Source organism: Microcaecilia unicolor, chromosome 3, assembly GCF_901765095.1.
Source record: "Microcaecilia unicolor chromosome 3, aMicUni1.1, whole genome shotgun sequence".
Taxonomy (NCBI): Eukaryota; Metazoa; Chordata; class Amphibia; order Gymnophiona; family Siphonopidae; genus Microcaecilia; species Microcaecilia unicolor.
Genome location: NC_044033.1, coordinates 23,228,439 through 23,249,961, shown reverse-complemented (window position 1 = coordinate 23,249,961; position 21,523 = coordinate 23,228,439). Strand labels below are relative to the sequence as shown.

General features: G+C 42.4%; 1 protein-coding gene across 4 annotated transcripts in view; it reads right to left on the bottom strand.

The window, feature by feature from the left end:
* Positions 1-21,523, bottom strand: part of EML4 (EMAP like 4) — a 391,221-nt gene that overhangs the window by 46,422 nt on the left and 323,276 nt on the right. For all 4 annotated transcript variants that reach the window (XM_030195783.1, XM_030195785.1, XM_030195787.1 and 1 more), the window contains 3 exons: positions 14,754-14,849; positions 11,770-11,904; positions 4,539-4,674 (listed from right to left, as the gene is read on the bottom strand). In XM_030195783.1, the coding sequence (XP_030051643.1) occupies positions 4,539-4,674; positions 11,770-11,904; positions 14,754-14,849 (367 nt within the window). The remainder of the gene's footprint in view (positions 1-4,538; positions 4,675-11,769; positions 11,905-14,753; positions 14,850-21,523) is intronic.

Genomic DNA, 21,523 nt, shown 5'->3' with positions numbered 1-21,523 from the left:
ATGCATTTTATACTACAAGACTCCTGAGGCAGGCATTGTAGCCCAAGCACGGTGCCATGTCGACTCCTTTTATGCAATAAACTTGTGTTGATACATCTCTATTGTCCATGTGTTTTCATCTGGAACTGTCCTGTTGACTACACTTCTCCACCCGTTCAGCATCTACTCTTCGTAGTGTTCTATGTTCCTCCACTTTTGTGATAGTCCTTTGAGTGTTCCTTCTATGCCCCAAATGAGGCACCTAAACCTTTCTTTAGATCCTTACTAACCATACCAATCGGCACCTTTAATGCACCAAATGTGCACAAGATATTGCTGGAGGACTTTAATTCTATTTTAGATGCACAATTGGATTCATCAAAAGGTATGTCCCCGTACTGATAATGTATGGGATTGGGCGTATGGGATAAGAGTCGTGACTTGATAGACAAGCGGAGGGTCCTCCATCCTCAGGAGAAGGACTTTAATCACCTATCAAAAGTACATCGTACTTTCTCTAGACTAGATTAACAGTTTTATGTGTTGAAGTCTTTTCTCTATGGTAACAGCAGCAGAAATTGGAGTGTTAGCTGTGTCAGATCATATACCAATCTGGATAGAGTTAGGCATGGGAGGGATGAGTAATGGGGGCAATGGGAGGTGGAGATTTCCTGCTTCCCTGTACAATGGTCTAAGGTTTGGCAATTAAAATTCAATGTGAAGAAATGCAAAGTGATGCACTTAGGGAGTAGAAATCCATGGGAGAAGTATGTGTTAGGTGGGGAGAGTCTGATAGTTACGGGTGGGGAGAGGGATCTTGGGGTGATAGTATCTGAGGATCTGAAGGCGATGAAACAGTGTGACAAGGTGGTGGCTGTAGCCAGAAGGTTGCTAGGCTGTATAGAGAGAGGTGTGACCTGCAGAAGAAAAGAGGTGTTGATGCCCCTGTATAAGTCGTTGGTGAGGCCCCACCTGGAGTATTGTGTTCAGTTCTGGAGGCTGTACCTTGCTAAGGATGTAAAAAAATGGAAGCGATGCAAAGAAAAGCTACGAGAATGGTATGGGATTTGCATTACAAGACGTATGAGGAGAGACTTGCGGACCTGAACATGTATACCCTGGAGGAAAAGAGAAACAGGGGTGATATGATACAGACGTTCAAATATTTGAAAGGTATTAATCCGCAAACGAACCTTTTCCGGAGATGGGAGGTCGGTAGAACGAGAGGACATGATATGAGAGTGAAGGGGAGCAGACTCAAGAAAAATGTCAGGAAGTATTTTTTCACGGAGAGAGTGGTAGATACATGGAATGCCCTCCCGCGGGAGGTGGTGGAGATGAAAACGGTAGCGGAATTCAAGCATGCGTGGGATAAACATAAAGGAATCCTGTTCGGAAGGAATGGATCCTCAGAAGTTTAGCCGAGATTGGGAGGCGGGGCTGGTGTTTGGGTGGTGGGGCTAGTTCTGGGCAAGACTTCTACGGTCTGTGTCCTGAAAATGGCAGATACAAATCAAGGTAAGGTATACACAAGAAGTAGCACATATGAGTTTATCTTGTTGGGCAGACTAGATGGACCGTGCAGGTCTTTTTCTGCCGTCATCTACTATGTTACTATGTAATGACATGGCGTTCTCTCAGTATCTCAGACAGAAGTGGTAAGATTTTCTAATGTTTAATGAGGTGCACGCTTTGAATGCCACACTGTTTTGGGAAACTACTAAGCTAGTTTTAAGGGGTAATACTATAGCTTATGTGTGCAAAAGGAAAAAACAGCTAGCGGCTAGAACATTAGGCTTGAACAAAAGGTTACGAGGCTTAAGAGAGCTTACCAACATATTTCATCTACACAAAATAGACATGCATTTATCACTGCTCAAACAACCCTTAATCAACTTATTCAGGAAAAAACACAGAAACACTTTTTTTTTTTAAATTCCAAATATAAACTTCACAGATTTGGCAACAAGCCTGAGCGACTCTTAGTGAATCTTACCAAAAGCTGGGTTGGCCGTACTCACATCTCCTATTAAAAGCAAATTAGGGCAAACATTCATGGGGCAAAAGCAGCTAGAGAATCTTTATTTGTTGAATTTTATAGTTTATTATAAAGGTCAGAAAATACAGAGAGAAAGTGCGGCCATTAATAGTTTTATAGATACACTTAATTTACCACACTTATCTGAGGTGGAGAGAGAATGTTTGAATGCTCCCATTTCAGGACAGGAACTCCAGAAAGCCAAAGCAACATTAAAATTACATAAATCACCTAGGCCATACTTGGTGGGTTCTCTGATAACATTAAATCCACACTTGGTGGGTCCTCTGATAGCATTCTATACACAGACTATTGAGAGGATAAGTTCCCACCATGCACAAACCAAGAAATAATCACAGTCTTATCAAAGCCAGGTAAAGATCCACTGTACCCAGGAATGTATTATTATTTATTATTATTATTTGTTACATTTGTATCCCACATTTTCCCACCTTTTGCAGGCTCAATGTGGCTTACATGTAACAGTTAACGGTGTTAGTCGATTACAGTTTGAACAAATACATAGTATGAATGAATACAAACTGATATTGTGGTATAATGAGGTATATGTATGGTAGGAAACAGTTGGGGGGAACTTAGAGAGGGAAAGGGGGAAGAAGAGTCAGGTAATGTCTGTTGTAGTCTTTGGTTATGTTGTGTCGCAAGTGACCGGTATTTTTAAGTTGGGTCAGTGGGGTATGCTCTTCTGAACAGTCTGTCTTTAGTGCTTTCCAAAAATTTAGGTGGTCGAGCGTAGTTGTTATTGCTTTTGGCAATGCGTTCCATAGTTGTGCGCTTAGGTAGGAAAAGCTGGTTGCATAAGACGTTGTATAGACGTATCTTTTTAATTAATGTTAATCTTAGCAGATAGACTCATAGCATATGTTCCACAATTAGTGGAAGAGGAACAGGTTGGATTTATACGGGATAGATATGAAGTAATCTGCAACAAATAATAATAATAATCAATGTTCGAATGCTGATACTGGTTATTGAACATTGCAATAGGACAACTACTCATACCCAGGTCATCAGTTTTGAAGGCATCTGGGGCTGTACTTCTGGGAGCATATATTCTGGAACAAAATCAGTTGTTCCGAGGAGAGGCAAACAGGTCTAATGCTTGGGTCCTCCACTGCTGGTATAGTCAACGAGCTACAGAGATGCTAAAGGACCATTCGTGAGGCTGAAGGACTCTGCTCAATTTGTCTGTCACAGCATTCTGTTTACCCAGCCGGCTCCGCAAACCAAGAAATTCAATGCCGGTGCCCGGACATGGCCTGGCACTGAATTTCCAGGTTTAGAGGCAGTCAACAAAACGCTGATCGTTGCTGGTTGAATATTGAGCCCAAAGTGACAGAGATGATGCATTGCTAAGGATTTTGGAGTACAGGAGTGCCCTAATAGTGCAGTGGGCCTTGTTCCTGGCAAAATGGGTTCAATTCCCACTGCAGCTCCTTGTGACCCTAGGCAAGTCACTTAACCCTCCATTGCCCCAGGTACAAAAACTTGAAAACCAGACTGCTAATGCCACAGAAAATCTCTATAGACTGCCCCGGAAGACGGTGTCAGGGCAAGGTTGGGGGGGGGGGGGGGGGGGGGAGGGTGCAACCAGGAGTTACCTGGAAATCAGTTGACATTCAGCACTGCAAAAACTTAGGACTGCAAAAAATGTTGTCCCAAACCTGGTCTTAGAGGCACCTCAGCCAGTCAGGGTTTCAGGATATCTTCAATGAATTTTCATGAGAGAGATTTGCATGGAGTGGAGGCAGTGCATGCAAATCTCTCTCATGAAGTGCCCCCCAGGACCTGGTTTAGGAAACACTGTCTTAAAATACTTGGATAACTCCCGCCAGTTAGACCTACTACTATTTAGCATTTCTATAGCGCTGCAAGGTGTACGCAGCGCTGCACAAACATAGAAGATACAGTCCCTGCTCAAAAAGCTTACAATCTAATAGACAAAAAAAAAAGTAAGCAAATCAAATCAATTAATGTGTACAGGAAGGAGGAGAGGAGGGTAGGTGGAGGCGAGTGGTTACGAGTCAAAAGCAATGTTAAAGAGGTGGGCTTTCAGTCTAGATTTAAAGGTGGCCAAGGATGGGGCAAGATGTAGGGGCTCAGGAAGTTTATTCCAGGCGTAGGGTGCAGCAAGTCAGAAGGAGCGAAGTCTGGAGTTGGCAGTAGTGGAGAAGGGAACAGATAAGACGGATTTATCCATGGAGCGGAGTGCACGGAAAGAGGTGTAGGGACCTGATTATTCAGTGCCGGTGGATACCCAGATATTATTTAACTGCAGCTGAATATCAAGCTGAACAAATTTTAGCTTGTGTTTAGAATGATGGTTTCATATCAGAAGATGTTTCTTAATAAGAATGAGTAGTTCTGCATACATTTCAGCTTTCATAAACAGCAACATTAGATTTTGACACCGTACAGAGAAAGCAGAAGACACGTGCATGGTTTATTCCAATGCTCATTTCTTTCTAAGCAAGATTTTCACAGAATATGGAATGCATACCTTTAGGTCCTTTCCCAGGAGTGGATTCTACAGTAGTTTTGCTCCATATAAGCATTATTCCACCCGAGTCTCCAGTAAGCACATCTCCATTTCCCAAAAATGCTAAGCACTGCACAAATTTAGGTTTTTCATATTTCTGTAAAAAGATATTCAAAGAATGGTAATTTAATTTAAAAAAATTTAAATTAACTTTCCTAATTAAAAGAAACAAGGTGGTGCATAAATGGAACACAGACTAAAATACAAACAATATACAAAAAAAAAGAAATATAAAACACATCAAAATATAACAGCATAATAACAAGATAATAGACTCGCCATAAACGTAAGAGTAGAACTTGGTCTCTAATCACAGTCAGAAAAGAGCCAATACAAAACAACCATAACTTTACAATATCAGGAGGAGCTGCTAACACAATACAGCATAAAGGAAAATTACTTCCTGGAATATGTCTTTTTCTTGATTCCAGCCAGCCCAGATGTTGGTTATGATCGCTTACCACCATGAATCCTCTAATTCTGTAAAAGTTGCCAAAAATGATGCGTGCATATTTGAGCACACACCCAATTTGTGCATGCAATTTAATTAAACAACAAGCTAATTAGGGCCAATAATGGGCTTTTTATTTATTTGTTACATTTGTATCCCACATTTTCCCACCTATTTGCAGGCTCAATGTGGCTTACATAGTACCGTAAAGGCGTTCGCCAATTCCGGTATTAACAAATACACTAATGTTGTGGTAGAATAAGGTTCGTGTGTACAGACACATTAGGGATACCTGCGACACAATGTAACCAAAGACCATAATGGACATTACTTGACTCTTCCTCTCCTTTTCTAAGTTCCCCCCAATTGTACCTACCATTCATGTACCTCATTCTATCACAATATCACCTTGCATTGTTCATACCTTGTATTTGTTTCAGACCGGAATCGGCTAACGCCGTTAACGGTACTATGTAAGCCACATTGAGCCTGCAAATAGGTGGGAAAATGTGGGATACAAATGTAACAAATAAATAAATAAATAAATGAAAATCGTAGAGAGGAAGAGTTAATATATGTCCATTACGAGCTTTGGTTTTGTTGTGTTGCAGGATACATGCATTTAAGTTGGGTCGGTAGGGTATGCCTTTATGAACAGGTTAGTTTTTAATGATTTCCGGAAGTTTAGGTGATCATAAGTTTTTTTCACGGCTTTTGGTAATGCGTTCCATAGTTGTGTGCTTATGTAGGAAAAGCTGCATGCATAGGTTGATTTGTATTTGAGTCCTTTGCAGCAAGCAATTATTGGAACTAATTAAATTTAATAGAACTTTACAAGCCATACTTTTACACACGACTTGAAAAAGGGGGCACAGATATGGGAGGGTGATGGGCAGAACAGAGGCATTCCTAAAATTAACACACATTGCTATAGAATAATGGGGATACACACCTAATGTACGCATATACATTTGCACCATGGTTCAGTTGCTGCAAATGTACACGCCTAAAGTTAGGCATGATTCCCAGGCATAAGCACTATTCTATTAACCCTGCCTAATTAAGTGTGGCTTACAGAACAGCGCTTTTTTCGGTGTCAATTTTTTTGGTGTCATACATAGAATCTAGACCAAAGTGCCCATGTAGCCATCAATACTCAATTCCCTGTCACCAAAACAACTCGATTTCAGTTCAGGAGTTCCTTCATTGATCTGAATCAACAGTAGATGCAGTGAACGCTAAACGAAACAATCTCAATGAACAAGGGAAAAAATTATAATCTCTTCAACAAGAAGAAACAGCATAGATTTCACAGACAAGTAGATATCTATTCCTGGTGGGTCCTCAACTGGTCTTGATGGATTCGAGAAAATTTATTGACAATTTCTCCTTCCTCTTCATCCTAGTCACACCAGTCCACATATGTGGAAAGCTTCCTCTAAAACTGGATGGAAGAAATCAAGGCCTGTCTTCAATGTATCTAAACCAAAGACTGTTTTGGGATTCACTTGAATATCTAGGTGGTAATGTCTAGAAAAGGAATCAAACAAAATAAAACATGGAAAAGAAAATAAGATGATACCTTTTTTATTGGACATAACTTAATACATTTCTTGATTAGCTTTCGAAGGTTGCCCTTCTTCGTCAGATCGGAAATAAGCAAATGTGCTAGCTGACAGTGTATATAAGTGAAAACATTCAAGCATTACTATGACAGTCTGACAGGGTGGGAGGATGGGGTGGGTAGGAGGTATGCATGAGGACATCAAAGCATATCATTGATATTCTAACAGGATGGGTGTGGATAGGTGAGGAGTGGGGTGATCAACAGAGACATACAGCTTTATGGTTTATAATGGGCTAGGAACCCCAGATCCTTGTTAAGTCCTTTCTGTTGGGTGTTAAAATATTCAATCATTCTACATGCTACCCAAGATCCACAAACCGGGAAACCCTGGCAGACCAATCATATCAGGTATTGGCACAGTCACGGAAGAAATATCTGGATTCATAGAGGGAATTCTGAAACCTCTCGTACACAAAACTAACAGCTTCATACAAGACACCACAGACTTTCTGAATAAATTGAAAAATATCAAGCAACTACCACCTAACACCCTTCTGGTCATGATGGATGTAGAATCACTATACAGCAACATTCCACATGCGGATGGCATAGCTGCATGTGGAAGACTCCTAAAAAAATCCACACTGGACCATCAATACTCACCAGAAACTATTACAAAATTAATCAAATTCATTTTAACTCACAACTACTTCCGCTTTAACAATGATATCTATCTACAAATAATGGGCCCTGCGATGGGCACCAGGACAGCACCCCAATATGCCAACCTTTTTATGGTTGAGCTGGAAGAGACATTTCTGAATACATACCAGACCAAACCTCTAAAATACTACCGGTACATCGATGACATTTTTATGATTTGGACGGAGGGTGAAGAAACTCTGAAACTATTTTATTCTGCATTCAATACATACCATCCTACAATCAGATTCAAAATTGACTACTCCCCAGAAAAAGTCAATTTTTTGGACACCATGGTCTCAATCAGTGATGGCTGTATACAAACATCTATATACAAGAAACCCACAGACAGATGCAGCTACCTCCACAACTCCAGCTTCCATCCATCACATACAAAAAGATCCATCATTTACAGCCAAGCCACAAGATACCACCGTATCTGCTCTGACCCAGGGGACAGAGACAGACACCTTAAAAGCCTGACTGCATCCTTCAAACAGAAAGGCTACAACCCCAAAATAATCTCCAAGAATATTGCCTCCTCCCTCAAAACACCCAGGGAGAATCTGCTACAATACAAGGAGAAAAAAAATCCACAGACAAAATCCCCCTTGTAGTGACATACAATCCAGAGCTGGAAAAACTGAGGAAAATCATAAGAAATCTACAACCTATACTCCAGGAGGATGAATTACTGAAAGAGATATTCCCATCCCCACCAGTACTGGCCTTCCGACAGCCACCCAACTTAAACACAAGCTAATCAGAAGTAAACTTCCATCACAGACTGAAAAGGAACAGAAAGGCACACATCCCTGTAATTTATCCAGTTGCAAACTATGCCAAAATATTTCACAGGACCCCAAAGTCATCCACAAAGGAAAGATATTCAACATAAAGGGATCTTTCACTTGCTCATCTTCCAATGTGGTATATATCATTCAGTGTAAAAAATGTAACGAAGGATGCTATATTGGAGAAACAGGCCAGATGCTTAAGACAAGATTCAATTTACATAGACATCACATGAACAATACAGCCAGTAGGGCCCCCACCCCGGTGGGACAGCACTTCACAGAACCAGGACACTGTACCAGTGATTTCACAGTGAGAATACTGAAAGGTAACTTTAAAACCATACAAGAATGTAAGACCTTTGAAGTCAGAATGATTGAATATTTTAACACCCAACAGAAAGGACTTAACAAGGATCTGGGGTTCCTAGCCCATTATAAACCATAAAGCTGTATGTCTCTGTTGATCACCCCACCCCTCACCTATCCACACCCATCTGTTAGAATATCAATGATATGCTTTGATGTCCCCATGCATACCTCCTACCCACCCCCATCCTCCCACCCTGTCAGACTGTCATAGTAATGCTTGAACGTTTTCACTTATATAGCACATTTGCTTATTTCCGATCTGACGAAGAAGGGCAACCTTCGAAAGCTAATCAAGAAATGTATTAAGTTATGTCCAATAAAAAAGGTATCATCTTATTTTCTTTTCCATGTTTTATTTTGTTTGTTTTCTATTGATAACCTTAAGAGTGGACTAACACGGCTACCACACTCCTCTACTTTAGAAAAGGAATGCAATGCCACCAAGTAGTACTGCAAATTTTCTCTGGTGAAATGGACCTCTCCTGCCCAAGAGATCACCTGTACCCTGGCTGAAAGACCTATAGGAACCAAGTCACAAGGATGGTTTCTTTCAACCAACAACTTAGATGCTGCTTCATCCTTGCTGTGCTCTGAAATGAGCATATGTAGTCAATCCATCCTAAGACAAGGATTTGTGACCTTGAAGTATCTCAACAAAATACACTAGGGACTGGATTCAGTAAATGGCGCTCAAAATATGGCACCCAAAAAACATTGGCACTAAGCATGATTCTATAAAGAATGCATACGTACATAGTACTGATTCTGCACCGAACTTGGGTGAGATCAGGCCGTATTTTGTAAATCTGTGTATATGTTTTTGGAAGACCCCTGACACACCCCTGGCCAGGACACCGTTTAAGATACACACTATAAAAGTTAGGCACCAAGCCATATAGAATAGCGCGCAGTGAGATGAGCGCACAAATACTAATTGCAGCCAATTAACTGCAATAATTGGTTGTTAGCGTGCAATCATTGCTCAATTAAGTTGCATGTGTATCTTGGGCACACAACCTTGGGCACCAAATATAGAATCCGGGGATAGATGTTCAATGAATTGTTTTGTCTATAGGCTTTCTTATATTCATACTTTTTGAATAATGCAGTAACAATGGTTGAACAACGTGAAAATGAGAAGCTGCCTTGGGATGGAAGGATGTATTAATAACCACAGCCATTTATTATAGTAGAGCAGAGACAGCAGAGTAAAGGCTAAAGAAATCAGGAAGAAAATGGGAAGGCAGTAGAGAACAGGTGGGTTTTCAGGCTTGTTTAAAAGTGGTGAGGGAAGGGACATTATGGATATGGAGGGGGAGGCTGTTTCACAATTTGGGATCTAAATAACTGAAAGCTGTGTCACATGTAAGATGAATCTGCAAGGGTAAGGGAAGGGTAAGTAGATTGTGATCGGCACAACGGAGGACGCGAAGGGGAGTGTAGGGGATGAGCCAAACCCTAGCTGTTCTGTCTTGCTGGCACTGTCTCCAAAATGGTGCTCCTAGTGGTAGTCTCCCGCTACTACCACTAGGTAGTATGTATCATCTGATAGAAGAAGAGAAAGACCAACAGGGCATAGAGGTTCAATCCTTAATACCTCAGTATTTGTCACTGTTCAATGTTAATTTGCCGACAAAAAGCCATTGTGCATTTGCCAGCCACGTTTATGGATTCTACAACAGTAAATTAATCAAGGATGCTACTTGCATAAATGTAAATTGAAATGTCAAATTTGTTGAATTGTATAGGCAATGTTGGTTCATCTATACTGAAGTGAAAAAGTTGTAACCCCGCCCCCCTCCTGATGTCCCCTGTTGTTGCATATATGTTACACTGAATGGTTAAACAAAATGTATTAGAGAAAGAGAACCTGAGTAAACACACAACATGGTTTTCAAATTATTACTTTAGTTAAAGAACAAAGATATCCACACACTCATATCACCCATGTGAAAAAGTAACTGCCCTCTAAACTTAATCGGTTGTACCATCTTTAGCAGCAGTAATTGCAACCAAACACTTCCTATAATTCGGTATCAGTTTTTCAGATCACTGTTGAGAAAACTGAGGGACCCTTTTACTAAGCTGTGTAGGTACCTATGTGCATCAATTTTGAACTACTGCCTGGCTACCTCATGGACCGGGCGGTAATTTCATTTTTTACGCGCGTCCACTAAGAGCACCAGAAATTTTCCGTCGCACGGCGGTAACTGGGCAGTAATCGGCATTGTACACATGTAGACCATTACCGCCCGGTTAACATGTGAGACCATACCGGTAGGTCAATGGGTGGGGGTAAGGTCTCAAGCCAAAAATGGACAGGCGCCAACTTTTATTTTACTGCACGTTCATTGTCGGCCAAAAAAAAGGGCCTTTTTTGCAGGTGCGCTAAAAAATGGACCTGCACACCTCCAATACAAGCATCTACACCAGCACTGGCCATTTTTCGATGCACCTTAGTAAAAGCACCCCTTAGCCCACTCTTTTTTTTTGCAGAACAGCTTTAATTTCAACACATTCATAACGCATGAATTGCTAATTTCATGTCCTCCCACAGTATCTCTATTGGGTTCAATCAAGACTTTAACTAGGCCAATCCAAAACTTTAATTCTCTTTCTCCTCAGTGACTCAGATGCAAACCTGCTTTTCCATTTTGGATCACTGTCTTACTGCACAACCCAATTATGCTTCAGCTTCAGCTCACAGACAGATGACCAACGTTTTCCTTAAGAATTTTCTGATAGAGTGAAGAATTCATAGTACTTTAATAATGGAAAGTTTTTCAGGTCCTGAGGCAGCAAAACATCTCTACACCATCACACTACTATCTCTGCAAGTTTCAAAGACAGATGGGAAGGAACAAACACATGCATGTGTCTGAGCAAAACTGAAAATAAATGCACATATCTGTGCCTATATATGAGCCTTGCAAAAATTCCATGTGCTAGTAATATTTGTGAGGCTCATATTCAGGCACTGAAGAATAAGCGCTGAAGTTTCAAGCATCGCAGGACTATATTTTTGCATTGCTGTTGTATTGTGGGCTTGCTAAAATATCTTCCTCTAAATCAATCCTACTTCCCTTCTTACAAATAAGGAAGCAAAGGCTTCACAGAGAATAGAGTGGGGAATAAATGGACAGCACAGCTGAATTCTCATAAGTTCTGTAACAGCCTTACATAATTGTGATTAAATGCACGCAACTATGGTCCCAAATCCCCATTAAATCAGTATACGTCACATGCACGAGGCTCCTTACCTTCATTTTATCATCTCACACTGTTGCAACACAAACAGACACTTACCCCAAAAATCCCTTGTTTTCTTGCAAGCGAGTTGCCATTCCAGGTCCAAAAGAAGATATGTGACTTGCCACAAGTTATTATCATGTTTGCATCAGTTGGATGAAACTCAACAGCAAGAACAACTTCATTTGTAGTCTGTTGAAAGATGAAATTAAACTTCTGTAAGTTTCTTCTATGAGATCTTAGAATTATACCCAATTATTGTTTTTTGTTAATTCAACAAAGGAAATCTCTGTGTCTCTAACCCTATGTTGCACAGTGTGCAAATTACCTAAGAGAAATGCAGCCTAGACAACAGATATTCCAGAAGAACTACGGAACTAAGGAGTCCTTTTACTAGGGTGCACTGAAAAATAGCTTACGGTAGTGTAGGCGCGGCTTTTCGGTACACGCCAATCCATTTTTCAGCTGCCTGTAAAAAAAGGCATTTTTAAAATTTTTGCTGAAAATGGACATGCGGCAAAATGAAAATTACTGCGCATCCATTTTTGGTCTGAGACCTTACCGCCAGCCATTGAACTAGCGGTAAAGTCTCATGCAGTAATCGGGTGGTAATGACCTACGTACACCAAATGCCAGTTGGCGCGTGTAGCTGACGTGTGCCAGAAAATAAAAAATATTTCTCAGACGCGCGGAGCAGATGGGCGCCAAAAATGAAATTACCACAAGGGCTGCACGGTAGCCATGCGGTAACTCCATTATGGTGTGCGCTAGGCGCACATAGACACGCAGCTTAGTAAAAGGGCCCCTAAAACACACAACATTTTAAAGCCGTGACTCCTAAAACTGAGCTGGGAACACCAGCTAGCTGGGTTTTTAGAACACCCAAAAAGAATAAGCAAGAGCTAGATGTACATATGGGGTCTATTCTACACATGGTACAAAAAAAAAAAAAGCGCTATTGTATAAGCCGAACTTAAAGTTAGGCGCAGTTTATAGAATACAGCCAAACTTTAGGCATGGCCATTTGCATCAACTGAAACATGGTGCAAATATACATGCCTAAATTAGGAGCATATCCCCGCTATTCTATAACAAGGCACATTCATTTTAGGAACACCCTCATTACGCCCATGACCCTCCCATTTCCGTGCCCCCTTTTTCAGATTGCGTATAAATTTTAGGAGCAGATCCCACACCTAAATGTTAATTAAATCTAATTAGTGCCAATAATTGCTTGTTAAAAAGCCAATTGACGTTAATTAGCTCATCTTATATAATAATTTGCACCTCCAACGTTCTACGTCTGGATGCCTAGGTTCGTAACATCCATAACCACTCATTGCCCCGCCCTTGCATCAAAACGTAATGACGTCAGAGGGCGGAACAGTGAGAGGGAAGGGAATCCAGCCAGAGAACATTCAGGTACAAATCGAGGGGAGGAGAGAATCGCGAGGGGAGGGAGGGAGGAAGGGAAGGGGAGGGGAGGGCACAGGAGAATGGATGGGATGGGAGGACAGTAGAGGAGAGGGAGGAAGGGGAGGGGAGGACAAAGGGAAATGGATGGGATGGGAGAACAGTAGTGGAGAGAATCGCAGGACATCGAGGGGAGGGAGGAAGGGAAGGGGAGGGCAGGGCAGAGGAGAATTGATGAACATGGATGGGATGGGAGGACAGTAGAGGAGAGAATCACGGGACACGGATGGGAGGGCTGGGAACAGGAGAATCGCTGGACATGGAGGGGAGGGAAGGATCGCTGGACATGGAGGGGAGGGCAGGGAGAGAGAAAAAAAAAAGGTTACATGACAGCCTTCCTAGGGCCCGTTTCATTGTTGAGGAAACAGGCATGGTTCCACTAGTTATTCAATTAAATTGCACATGCAATTTGGACGTGCGCACAAAAATTTGCATGCACAATATTTGGCGACTTTTATAGAATTAGGGGAATGATGGGAGTCAGTGCATACAAATCCTTGATACGCATGTGCTTTGAATATATCTTGGAAATTCAGTTTGATTTTGAGGGGGTGGGAGGAACTCCAGGACAGATATGCCAATAGATTTAAAAGCTTTAGTTGCAAAAAGTGCCTGGAATTTTACAGATTAACTGGGCAAAGGAATCTAATATCTTCCATTCATTTTTGACATCTCTTATGCTTTCTACTGGCATTTCCTTAAGCTGACTCACCGCAAAGTGAATCCTTTTAAGAACATATTATTATGTTCCCTCACTTTCTTCGTACACAGTCCTTCACTGCAGGGGAAATTACTGTACCAAAGTCACTCTCAATATTATCTTTTGCATGGAGGTACGTCCTCTGTTCCCCCTCCTCCCTCACGCAGATGGTGACTGCTCCTTCAGCCACACTTCCAGGTTCAGAATGGGAGCCTGAACCATGAACTGGGTAGCACAGAATCCTAAATCTATGCCAACAACTATGCCACACAGGTGCTGTAACATTCAACACCAGCTTCAAGTGGGGTAAAACCAGCTGTTGGAAGCATCTGTTTGGCTGGAGTTGTTTTACATTTTTGGGATCTTGTCAGTTACTTGTGACTTGGATTGGCCGCTGCTGGAATCAGGATACTGGGCTTGATGGACTTTTGTTCCGTCCTAGTATGACAACGCTTATGTTCTCTCTATTAATGTTATTTGCACGTGTCTTCAAATTTCTCTAAGCCCATCATATGTTACAAATAGTCTGTCTTTACCACGAATACCAGGCCAGACATACAAGACGGGGTTTCCCATTTTTCTATGGGAAAAATGTTTAGCTCATAGATTGCTTTTTGTAAATTATTAATGGCAAATAATTATATCATTAAGCTCTGTGTAAGTTAGTTACTTAAGGTGAGGTAACGCATTAAGGGCTCCTTTTCTTAAGAAGCGGTAGTGATTCTTGGTGTGGCAAATGCGACGAAGCCCATTCAGTTCCTATAAGCTTCAGGGCATTTACCGCACGGGAAATCACTAGCGTGGTTTAGTAAAAAGGGCCCTATATGATATTCAGTCTAAAGTTCTCTTATTGATTTTAAATATTTACCTTAATCTCAGCTATTCTGGATTTCTTCTGCCATTCCCACACAGTCAGCATGTGCTCATTGGAGTCATCAACCACAGCCAAATGAGTGCCCGAGTCCTTAAAACAAAAACACAACAGAAGTGCTGCTATATATTGAAATGAAATTTCAGGTACAACTGAATTAGCCTTTTTATTTCTTCCTTTTTTAAGGTACTCAATAGAAATAGAATAAAATAAAACACAGAAAAGAAAATAAGATGATACCTTTTTTATTGGACTAACTTAATACATTTTTTTGATTAGCTTTCGAAGGTTGCCCTTCTTCGTCAGATCAGAAATAAGCAAATTTTGATAAGTAAAGGCATATATAAGTGAAACATCAAAGCATTTCAGTGACAGTCTGAAAGGATAGGCTAGATGAGAAACCTATCATCCTTTCACAGTGTCACTGAAATGCTGTGCCATCACCAGCACAGACACAAATAAACTTGTGTGTCAAAGAAAACTGATTCATAGCTGCTGTTTCCTTTCTCTCCTAGTTTCCTCCTCCTTTGTCCACATTCCACTCTCACTAACACCTCCATAGTTCCCTTCCTTTCCCTAAATAACTTATCTTATCTCAGGACTCCTTGGGCTCCCTTCCTTCCTCCTTAGTGCCTAGCACTCATGTTAACTCTCCATAACCATGAAGGGTGCTCCACCCATCCTCTCTTCCCTTTGATCTACCCCCCCCCCTCACTGTACTTGTCTCTCATTTGACCTCAATCTCCATCCCCCACTGCTCTCTCACATTACTTACTGCACTCCAGCATAAATAGGGTAGAGGAAGATCTTCTCTCAAGCACCAGCAGTCCTGCCTGATAATTCATGGGCCAGGAGAGGTTCAACGGACAGCAGTGCTTCAGGGAAGTGCTTCCTGCCTTCCTATGACCAAAGTCATTCATGCTGCAGTGCCAGTACTTATGTTTCTGGCCGAATTTCCCAAAGCCCAACAGCCAGCTAGCACCTGGACATTTCGCAGCCTAACTGTATGGTAATCTTCCATGGTTATACTGAAGATATTTTTCCTATCACACATTTTGTTGCATCTAATATTAAGTTCCAGTACCTGCAATATAAAAATTAGATAAATACTGATTGCACATAAGATAAAACAAACAGCTTTGCACTAATAAGGAGGCAATTTTGAAAGGGACTGGAATGGAGGAGTGGCCTAGTGGTTAGTGCACCGGTCTTGAAATCCAGAGGTGACCGGTTCAAATCCCACTGATGCTCCTTGTGATCTTGGGCAAATAACTTAACCCTCCATTGCCTGAGGTACAAACTTATGCCCAGATGTTCCGAACAGTGATAATAGCATGTTCCGATCAGAGATAATAGCATGCAAATTTATGCGTGTTATTATCTCTAATAATAGGGTAAAGTGCTGCCCCCCCAGGCCGAGAGGCTGCCCCCCCCCCCATTCGCAGCATTTACCTGTTTCATCACGTTCCAAACCCGGCAGCAATTCCCATATGCTGTCCTGCCGCCGGCACCCACCTCTTCCCTTTACTGCGGCTCTTAACGAAACAGGAAGTTACATCTGATGAAGAATGATGAAGAAAAAGCAAATTTGCTAAACAGATACTTTTGTTCTGTTTTCACTGCAGAAAATCCTGGAGAAGGACCACGATTGACTGGCAAAAGTACATATGAGAATGGAGTGGATACAGCACCGTTCACAGAAGAGCGTTTTATGAACAATTTGAAAATCTAAAGGTGGACAAAGCCATGGAACCGGATGGGATACACGCCAGGATATTGAGGAAGCTCAGAGAGGTTCTGGCAGGTCCTCTTAAAGATTTGTTTAATAAATCCTTGCAGACAGGAAAGGTTCCGTGGGATTGGAGAAGAGCGGATGTAGTCCCTCTTCACAAAAGTGGTGATAGGGAAAAAGCTGGAAACTACAGGCCAGTAAGCCTCACTTTGGTTATTGGAAAAGTAATGGAAGCGATGCTAAGGATAAGATAGTGAATTTCCTGGAAGCCAATAAGTTGCAAGATCCGAGACAACATGGTTTTACCAAAGGGAAATTGTGCCAAACAAATCTCATGGAATTCTTTGACTGGGTGACCAGAGAAATGAATCAAGGACATTCTATAGACGTAATCTACTTAGATTTCAGCAAAGCTTTTGACACGGTTCCCCATAGGAGGCTCTTGCATAAACTTGAAAGGCGGAAGACAGGACCCGACGTGGTGAACTGGATTAGGAACTGGTTGACGGACAGACGCCAGAGGGTAGTGGTTAATGGAATTTACTCGGATGAAGGAAAGGTGAGTAGTGGAGTGCCTCAGGGATCAGTGCTGGGGCCAATTCTGTTCAATATATTTGTGAGTGACATTGCCGAAGGGTTAGAAGGTAAAGTTTGCCTTTGTGCGGATACCACCAAGATTTGTAACAGAGTGGACACCCCAGAGGGAGTGGAAAAGATGAAAAAGGATCTGCAGAAGCTAGAAGAATGGTCTAAGGTTTGGCAATTAAAATTCAATGCAAAGAAATGCAAAGTGATGCACTTAGGGAGTAGAAATCCACGGGAGATGTATGTGTTAGGCGGTGAGAGTCTGATATGTACAGATGGGGAAAGGGCTCTTGGGGTGATAGTATCTGAGGATCTGAAGGTGACGAAACAGTGTGACAAGGCGGTGGTCATAGCCAGAAGGTTGCTAGGCTGTATATAGAGAGGTGTGACCAGCAGAAGAAAGGAGGTGTTGCCCTGTACAAGTCATTGGTGAGGCCCTATCTGGAGCATTGTGTTCACTTTTGGAGGCCGTATCTTGCTAAGAACCCGCAAATAGGTGGGAAAATGTGAGATACAAATGCAATAAATAAATAAAATAAATAAATAAGGATGTAAAAAAAACTGAAGCGGTGCAAAGAAAAGCTACAAAAATGGTATGGGATTTGCGTTACAAGACATATGAAGAGAGACTTGCTGACCTGAACATGTATACCCCTGGAGGAAAGGAGAAACAGGGGTGATATGATACAGACGTTCAAATATTTGAAAGGTATTAAAATGAGGTTGAAGGGGGGCAGAATCAAGAAAATGCCAGGAAGTATTTTTTTCATGGAGTGAGTGGTAGATACTTGGAATGCCCTCCCGTGGGAGGTGGTGGAGATGAAAACGGTAACAGAATTCAAAAATGCGTGGGATAAACATAAAGGAATTCTGTTCAGAAGGAATGGATCCTCAGAAGCTTACCGGAGATTGGGTGGCTGCACCGGTGGTTGGGAGGCGGGGCTAGTGCTGGGCAGACTTCTACGGTCTGTGCCCTGAAAATGGCAGATACAAATCAAGGTCAGGTATACACATAAAGTAGCACATATGAGTTTATCTTGTTGGGCAGACTGGATGGAGCGTACAGGTCTTTCTCTGCCGTCATCTACTATGTTACTATCTGAGAGGCAGCTGCAGTAAAGGAAAGAGGTGGGTGCCAGCGGCAGGGCAGTGTATGAAACTCGATACCGGGAAACAGGTAATCGCCACGAATGGGCTGGCTGCTCCCCAGAGATGCCACCCCTGAAGAGTGTCGACTGAGGGCCTCCCGCCTCAGTTGGCCTAATGGTCAGGGCCACCCCTGAGCTGAGGCCTCCTTTTAACACTGGAGTAAAATGGACAATTTTTGTATACCGGCAATAATGGCCACAAGGTCATTTCTCCATTGGCATGTGAGCCCTTGATTACACCTATTTTCCAGGAATTAATGGCTCACGTGCTAATCCATTACTGCTGAACACACACACATTCCGCCTCCAAACATGCCCCCAGCGCTAAAAACTCAAAATTAAGTTTAAGCGCATGGGAAGTGCATGTATATGCCAAAACTACCCACGGGACACCTCAGCGTGCCCTGCGGTGGACGTTTTTAACCTGCGGTAAACAGGTATTACTGCTTACTGTGGATTAGTAAAAGGGCCCCAAAGAATAAATATATAGTAGAGCCACTGATCACATAAATACATTAAGATAAAAAATAAGATATGGAAGCCAATATTTATTTGTTACATTTGTATCCCACATTTTTCCACCTATATATAGTTTGAGAGAGATGATTGGTGTTGGAATTTTTCTATATTTATAACATTTTTGTTTTGTGTTGACTAAATAACATTTTCTAGTATATTATAAATATTTAATGTTTTACAATCTATATGTTTCTTTTTGAATAATATGTTTGATATTTGATTTTAAATTTGTTTTGTACAATGCTATATATGTTTGTTCATTTTTTCATTTATGATTGTCTTATTATTTATTTTTTACCCGTAGAGTTTACGGTTTGACCCCTGTTGTAGACGCTTGCGTGCGTTGAAACACGGCCCGTGTCGGGTCCTTTACTTATTCATTATAATAAAGACTGTTGGATTCATATCTCCAGTGGTGACTCGTCTTTGATCAGCCTTTACTTTTGCCTGCTCTTTGGTAAGATCATGTTCATATTAATCAAATTAATTACATTTGTTGGCATTCCATTGTCAAAAGCATTTTTCTACTCAGGCAGAGATGAGCCAGCAGCTTTGGAAGCTCAGGGGGGAACCTTTTAACTAAGCTGCGTAGGCGCCTACGTGCGCCCAATGCGTGTCAATTCGGAATTACCTCCCAGCTATCGCGTGGCCCTTGCGGTAATTTCATTTTTGACGCACGTCTGTTACGCACGCCGGAAAATAATTTTTATTTTCTGGCGCGTGGTAGAAACCGGGCAGTAATCGTCATTCTACGCACGTAGAAGATTACAGCACGGTTAACGTGTGAGACCTTACCGCTAAGTCAATGGCTGGCGATAAGGTTTCAGGCCCAAAATGGACGTGTGCCAATTTTTATTTTGCCGCACGTCCATTTTCGGCAAAAATGTTTAAAATATCTTTTTTTACAGATGCATTGAAAAATGGATCTGTGCGCGCCCAAAAGACGCCTACACTAGTGCAACCCATTTTTCGGCGCACCTTAGTACAAGGACTACTTCCCCCAAAAAATGTATACAAAAGAGCTGTTCGCAGTGCTATGAATTCAAGGCCCCTGGAAAAAAATGCAACAAAAAACAAAACCAATGCTACATGTGAAGCCAAAATATTTTAATTTGGACAACGTTCCAGTTCTGTGCTGATTTTAAACAGGACTGGATCCATGTTGTTTTGGGTGCTAAGAGAGGGGTGGGTTTGGAGAGGTTAGTTGGGGTGAGGAATAAGGGGACTTTCTCAAAAAATCATTAAGATGTTTGTTTTGTTATAGGGTGTAAAGCGAATGCTACATACCTGTAGAAGGTATTCTCCGAGGACAGCAGGCTGATTGTTCTCACTGATGGGTGACGTCCACGGCAGCCCCTCCAATCGGAATCTTCACTAGCAAAGTCCTTTGCTAGTCCTCGCGCGCCCGCGCGCACCGCGCATGCGCGGCCGTCTTCCCGCCCGAAACCGGCTCGAGCCGGCCAGTCCAGTATGTAGCAAGACAATACAAGGGAAGACACAACTCCAAAGGGGAGGCGGGCGGGTTTGTGAGAACAATCAGCCTGCTGACCTCGGAGAATACCTTCTACAGGTATGTAGCATTCGCTTTCTCTGAGGACAAGCAGGCTGCTTGTTCTCACTGATGGGGTATCCCTAGCCCCCAGGCTCACTCAAAACAACAACCATGGTCAATTGGGCCTCGCAACGGCGAGGACATAACTGAGATTGACCTAAAAAATTTACCAACTAACTGAGAGTGCAGCCTGGAACAGAACAAACAGGGCCCTCGGGGGGTGGAGTTGGATCCTAAAGCCCAAACAGGTTCTGAAGAACTGACTGCCCGAACCGACTGTCGCGTCGGGTATCCTGCTGCAGGCAGTAATGAGATGTGAATGTGTGGACAGATGACCACGTCGCAGCTTTGCAAATTTCTTCAATAGAGGCTGACTTCAAGTGGGCTACCGACGCTGCCATGGCTCTAACATTATGAGCCGTGACATGACCCTCAAGAGCCAGCCCCGCCTGGGCGTAAGTGAAGGAAATGCAATCTGCTAGCCAATTGGATATGGTGCGTTTCCCTACAGCCACTCCCCTCCTATTGGGATCAAAGAAACAAACAATTGGGCGGACTGTCTGTGGGGCTGTGTCCGCTCCAGGTAGAAGGCCAATGCTCTCTTGCAGTCCAATGTGTGCAGCTGACGTTCAGCAGGGCAGGAATGAGGACGGGGAAAGAATGTTGGCAAGACAATTGACTGGTTCAGATGGAACTCCGACACGACCTTTGGCAAGAACTTAGGGTGAGTGCGGAGGACTACTCTGTTATGATGAAATTTGGTGTAAGGGGCCTGGGCTACCAGGGCCTGAAGCTCACTGACTCTACGAGCTGAAGTAACTGCCACCAAGAAAATGACCTTCCAGGTCAAGTACTTCAGATGGCAGGAATTCAGTGGCTCAAAAGGAGGTTTCATCAGCTGGGTGAGAACGACATTGAGATCCCATGACACTGTAGGAGGCTTGACAGGGGGCTTTGACAAAAGCAAACCTCTCATGAAGCGAACAACTAAAGGCTGTCCTGAGATCGGCTTACTTTCCACATGGTAATGGTATGCACTGATTGCGCTAAGGTGAACTCTTACAGAGTTGGTCTTGAGACCAGACTCAGACAAGTGCAGAAGGTATTCAAGCAGGGTCTGTGTAGGACAAGAGCGAGGAGCTAGGGCCTTGCTGTCACACCAGACGGCAAACCTCCTCCACAGAAAGAAGTAACTCCTCTTAGTGGAATCTTTCCTGGAAGCAAGCAAGAT